The sequence below is a fragment of the Zea mays genome, chromosome 5 (genome assembly GCF_902167145.1).
Source record: "Zea mays cultivar B73 chromosome 5, Zm-B73-REFERENCE-NAM-5.0, whole genome shotgun sequence".
In the NCBI taxonomy this organism is placed as follows: Eukaryota; Viridiplantae; Streptophyta; class Magnoliopsida; order Poales; family Poaceae; genus Zea; species Zea mays.
In genome coordinates, this window is record NC_050100.1 from 211136790 (window position 1) to 211142999 (window position 6210).

A 6210-nucleotide genomic window follows, 5' to 3' on the forward strand; every position below is an offset into this window, starting at 1 on the left:
CCACATCGCCCAACCTAGGGCGCAGGCCAGCCACGTCAACAGGAGGCGCCATCATCACCCTACCCCGAGCTGACTCGGGCTGCAGGGAACAAGACCGGCGTCACATCTGGCTAGCTCCGCCAGATAGGCAATGATGGCGCCCCGCATACTCTATGACGACGGAGGCTCTCAGCCCCCTTACGGAAGCAAGAGGACGTCAGCAAAGACCCAACCGCTCCAACAGCTGTCCCTCCGCCAGGCTCCATCGCTCCTCCGACGGCCACGACATCACACCAGCTGGGTGCCAAAATCTCTCCGGCTGCCACGACAGCATGTACTTAGGGCGCTAGCTCTCCTCCGCTAGACACGTAGCACTCTGCTACACCCCCCATTGTACACCTGGATCCTCTCCTTACACCTATAAAAGGAAGGACCAGGGCCCTCTTAGAGAGGGTTGGCCGCGCGGGGACGAGGACGAGACGAGCGCTCGCTTGAGAGCCACTCGCTTCCCTCTCCCGCGTGGACGCTTGTAACCCTCTACTGCAAGCGCACCCGATCTGGGCGCGGGACGAACACGAAGGCCGCGGGATTCCCACCTCTCTCACGCCGGTCTCCGGCCGCCTCGCTCTCCCCCCCTTCGCGCTCGCCCTCGCGCTCGACCCATCTGGGCTGGGGCACGCGGCGACACTCACTCGTCGGTCTAGGGACCCCCGGTCTCGAAACGTCGACAATCCTGATCTTCGAAGGACTTACACTTTCGTGTGAGAGTCTCTCTATCTAGCCCGTGGGCCGAGCCCTCAGGCACCTTGACCGAGCTCTCAAACCCATCTGTTATGACCCTTTTAGTTGATCAGCTGTAAGAAATGGATTGAGAGAGATTGGACAAACCGAACAAGCCCGGGAGTCGTAGACACTAGACCTGCTTGCTCATGCGTTGCAAAGTTGCTGATTATTTGATGAGGGAAAATAATCAAGTTCGAGCCGTGACTGCCGCGACAGCAGCTTCACCGCCGCCAGCCCGCCACTAGCAGTAGGTCGCCTGCGGGCTGCGGGGCCTAACCGAATGCACGTTTTCTTCTGGGCCGGTATTCTATCTAGGCTGGGTGCATCTCCGTGGATCGGCCCACAAATCCAGGCTGTGGTGAGCACCGTGGCATCCTCAGCAGCCGCTAGACCACTGCTTCATATTTCAGCATCCTCGAGTAATTGATTTATTATTTACTCCAATTAGGGATGCTGGATCCGGTAGTATATACGAGTTCATTTGGTCTCAGTTTGGCAGTTAAGTGTATGATGCGGGAGAACTCAAGATTTTATCTAGGTTGCCTTGGTGTGTGATTATGCACCCTCAAATTCAACACCTATCAATTTGGCTAAGATGGTCTCACTGGGAAATTTTATCTAGGTTGCCACGGCCGAGCGTGCGAGGGGACCAGGCCAGGGCAAGCACGAGCGGCTGACCAGGGGAGGATGCACAACTGACCAAGGGTGGCGCAGGCTAGGCCGGCAGGGCCACAACGACGTACACGGGGTTTGACAAGGGGCAGTGGACGATGTTCCTTCGCCGCTGCTCGATCGCTAGGAGAGAGAGAGAAGAATCATGAGAAAGAATAACAGACCATTTTTTCTCCTTAATCAGTGATACCGTAGATATTTTTTCTTCTCAACACCACCAAACTTAGATTTAGTGGAGCATCTATTGAGGTGTTTTACTAATTTAGTGAATCTATAAGTAGATCTATAGATTTGGTGGAGCAGATCCACCGGTGAAGCTGATGGAGACGAAGATGCTTGGCTAAAAAGTTTAGATGGTGAAGCTATCATGAACAGGAACAGGAACCTATTGATGGAAGAGTTGGAGTAAGTGTTTACGTAGCCGGCAAACATATGTATTATTAGCCTTGACCTTTCTAAAAGTTGGTTTTCATCATTGAATGCTAGTTTCATGATTACGGTTCCCTTTCCAAAGCACCTCCTGCTTGCTCATACTTTACTGCCCCACCATCAGCAGTGCTATTTGTTCATACTGCTCCCTCATCAGCGGTTGAGCAGCAACCGCAGGTAAGTGCATGGTGTGGATTCAAATGACTGAGGCCACAATAGTTTGGAAGATATATAAGAGGAAATAACAGGGATTTCTTGCAAGTTTGAGGCCTCCTCACCACCACTCTTGTTGACTTCTCCGAACAATAATTATATCATCTCAAAATTGAAGTTGTTTTGACAATACACGTGTAATTGTTAATGAATATTAGGACTCAAGTAGTCTGTTGTTAAGTTTCGTGGTTATATCAAATTGAAAGGTACCATGCAAGACCTTAACATCTTTTTCGTACGTTTTCATAACAGAGACATACATTGCTATGGTACATTGATACTATTCAGAAACATAGAATCTTACGTGGTTCCTTGTTTAAGAAGCTGCAACCGGATACTTTTTCGCTTCATTGTTTGAACACACATATTTCCGATACCCATCGTAGCTACATTCAAATTGGTTTGCTTACCCAACACCAAAGTTCAGTGTCAGGCTTCAGTTCCATTAGGCTGGTTCTAGTCCGTAAAATATTAGAGGCACGCGGAAAGGTAAACATCTATGTATCACTCGGTCGTTACCGGTAATTACTAAAGATTACTATCTACTTGCTTATCTACTTCTTTGTCGCAGATTGTATCCCTGTATATCCGGAGTCTTCATCGCCTAGTCGTCCGAGTTATCGCGAATGCATAGCCCTTCGGGTGTTTGTAACTGCATCATTCGACACATCCGTGTTTCAACGACGCTTAACTCGGACGTCGGTCTTCATCAACTTGGATCGGGCTCGTCTGAGTTGGTCACATCGTACTGGCCCATCCCATAGGGTGACTCAGCAGGAAGCCCGTCAGGTGGCCCGTGATATGTTTTAGTATCTCCATGAGAATCAGGGGATATCTATCCCCCACAACTACCTATTAGTTTTAGAGGTTTGAAACAGGGTCTTAGGCTATCCAAAGCTTCAATGTATCATGTACTTGACAGTAAATAATCATTAGGTATAAGTGGTTGTACAAAATTGAGGGGGGCTATGGCCCACTTTGCCACCTTTGGCTCCGGCCCTGGTTAATGAAGATCAAAGTTGTTAGGCATGCATATATACTTCAAAGCAAATAACATGTATATATGAAGTAGCCTGAGCCGGTAAAAACGCAAAACCTAGTGAGTGTCTTACATGGAACACTTAAATAGTCGTTTCCCCAGACGGTGGCACGCATATAACTGCGCGGTTGTTTTTCTCGGAAACGTAACTGCATACAACTAACTTCGTGCAGTGACAGAGCACTGAATAATAATTAGGTATGGCTGAAGAAAGATAAAAAAGAAAAAAAAAATGATACAACATGTAAGACTCAAACTTGTAACCTATTGATTGCAAGTAGTATGCACTTACCATTACACCAAACATAATTTTCAGGTATGGCTCTAGCCATAGTAGGCTATAATGGGTGCTCCGCCATATATATGCTGAATCCTTTGTCCAACAATCTTGGACTGAGGATGTGATTTTTTTTTTTTTTGCAAATATGTAGCTGAACGCGAGGAGTGTAATGTGTTTTTGTTAAAACACATCGATCGAAGACTGTTGGATGAATGATCCAAATTAGTTTTATGTATATGTGTACGAGCGTAGTCTTGTGTATACGATATATGTTCCGTTTTTTTCCCAGATGACGGCAGTCATTTTTCCCATGCAATGATGCAACAGCCCCAAGGTTCCATCCAAACGTGCCTTGATGCACCACAGCTGCAGGCTGCAGCAAGCAAATATGCCCTGAAACGCGGACAAGAAAAACAACTCGGAACTGACCAAAGCTCACAGCCATGCATGGGCACAGACACATTACATTGAAATTTTTATTTGTCTATAGGTGTTATTGATGGCAGCTCTAGCATGCAATGACAGTGCACTAAGCCATTTATGTGCCCATATATATACTATCGGTACGACTTCTTTTTACCTCACTCTCTCTTCCTGATTTCTTCTCCCAATTCTCCGGCGAAAGTATGGGCGATCACCTAAGTCCTGAGTTCCGCATCAAGTTAAGCGCGGCTAGAACTTGTTGTACCATAAGATGCCCCTGCCGTTCTCGGGCTCGACGTAGATGCACTCCCTAGCTTCGCGCCACATCGCCTTGGCGATGGGGGTGGGGTCGAACTGATAGTACTCGCCGAGGATGGGCTTGATCGCCTTGGTAGCCTCCACGGCGTGGTAGTGCGGCACGGTGGACAAGAGATGGTGCACGACGTGTGTGTCGGTGATGTTGTGGAACACGCGGTTGAGGGCGCCGTAGTCGCGGTCCATGGTGGCTAGCGCGCCGCGCAGCCAGTCCCACTCGCTGGAGTCGTAGCGGGGGAGAGCCGGGTGGGTGTGCTGGAGGAAGGTGACGATCACCAGCCACGCGTTCACAATCACCAGCGGCACGGCGTAGACGCGCACCACCCACCAGAACCCGAACGTCGCCGCCAGCTTGTACAGCCCGAACCACGCGGCCACGACGCCGGCGTCCGAGACGAAGACCTGGGCGCGCTCCCGGTCGCTGTAGATCGGGCCGTAGGGGTCGTAGTGGCAGGCGAAGCGCGGGTACGGGCGACCCGACACGTTGGTGGCCAGGTACAGTGGCCACCCGAGGGTTAGCTGCACGACGATCTGCAGCAGACGGCCCACGGGGCTGTTGCACACGTACGGCGTGTACCACGGCAGCGCTTCCTTCTTCTTGGGCACAAACACCTCGTCGCGCTCCAGGGAGCCAATGTTGGAGTGGTGGCGCCGGTGGCTGTACTTCCACGAGAAGTACGGGACCATCAGCGACGAGTGCAGCACCAGGCCAACGATGTCGTCGAGGAGCGGGTACTCCGAGAAGGCGTTGTGGCCACACTCGTGCCCGATGACCCACAGGCCGGTGCACACGCAGCCTTGTGCGATCCAGTAGAGCGGCCAGGCGGCGTACTGGAGCGGGCTCGGGAGCGCCGGGATGGTGACCAGCGCCAAGTACAGGAGCGCCGCGGCGGTGACGAGGTCACGGAGCACGTAGGAGAAGGACTTGAGCACCGAGCGCTCGAAGCAGTGTGGCGGGATGGCCTTCTTGATCTGACCCAAGGTGAACGGAGGCTTCTCCACCGGTGCGCGCTGCTCCTGCTGCTCCTTCTCGATCAACCTGGCACCGGCACGCATTTTGCTGCTGACACAAAATACAGATGATCAAGCAAGATTCAAGAAAAAAAACATTGCGGCGACATCAATCGATCAAAAAGCTACCATATATATCATAAAAAAGTTAACCTACCAAGTTGCTACTGATTTGGATCCCTAACTTACGGATTGGCCTGGAAGAGAGCAAAGCAAACAGGCAAATGGCAGATGCGGTTACCGCGGCCTTTTCCATGTACTAGCTAGCTATAGCTATAGGTAGCAACATAATATATACTCCCTCCGTTTCGTGTTAGTTGTCGCTGCATAGTGCAAAATTAAACTATCCAGCGACAACTAAAAATAAAGCGAAGTGAGTATATAACAACGCAGCATCACTCCTCCTCCTAAACTTTAGTGACTAAAGTTAAGTCACTTTAGTGACTAAAGCTAAGTCACTTTAGTGTGTAAACTACCAAACACTATAACTAAACAAACACTATATAACTAAACAATACCTCATAGAATAAAAAAATTAGGGATTAAAGTTTATTTACTAAAGTTTAAGATGGTGACTAAAAGAATCAAACACATCTTTGAACCCTTAGGTCCATGTGCATCTTAATATTTGTACTTATTCAAAGCACTAGTTTTGTGCGTCATACATCACGTGCAAAATACGTAAGTTTGTTCCTTCCCTCGCTTCTTGCCTAGCAATAGATAGTTATACATGGCATTCTCCCCAGAGTTGTCTCACCTGGGACTGTTGTTTCTAGTGCTATCCTGTTTGCCGACTGCGGTCGTCTTGTCTCCAAAGCGTCTTGCGGAGCTGAGGCCTGAGGGATAGCATGATGGCCTTTGGTCGGCTCTGAGACCTGCAGCTTTAGGGGCTTGGCCTTTGAGTTATAGGTTCTGGTGTGGTGATGGCGTGATGCTAAGCTGCCATTAACCGGATCTTTACAAAGTTTCCTTCTAGTGATGGAATTCTTTGAAATATATTTTGTCATTATACAAAGGTATGTCTTTTTTTTAAATGCTGATATAGTTAATGTTTTGAGAAATGAGA

General features: G+C 49.3%; 1 protein-coding gene across 1 annotated transcript; it reads right to left on the reverse strand.

The window, feature by feature from the left end:
* Positions 1-3859: 3859 nt before the first annotated feature.
* LOC100381639 (Delta(12)-fatty-acid desaturase) lies at positions 3860-5398 on the reverse strand. Its single transcript, NM_001174454.1, has 2 exons — positions 5302-5398; positions 3860-5193 (listed from the first exon to the last, which is right to left on the reverse strand). The coding sequence occupies exon 2, from the start codon at positions 5187-5189 to the stop codon at positions 4068-4070; it is 1122 nt and encodes a 373-aa protein (NP_001167925.1). The 5' UTR covers positions 5190-5193; positions 5302-5398; the 3' UTR covers positions 3860-4067.
* Positions 5399-6210: the final 812 nt, after the last annotated feature.

What these genes read in the sequence shown, in the direction of transcription:
- LOC100381639 (NM_001174454.1), bottom strand. Translation starts at nt 5,189, where the DNA reads ATGCGTGCCGGTGCCAGGTTGATCGAGAAGGAGCAGCAGGAGCAGCGC.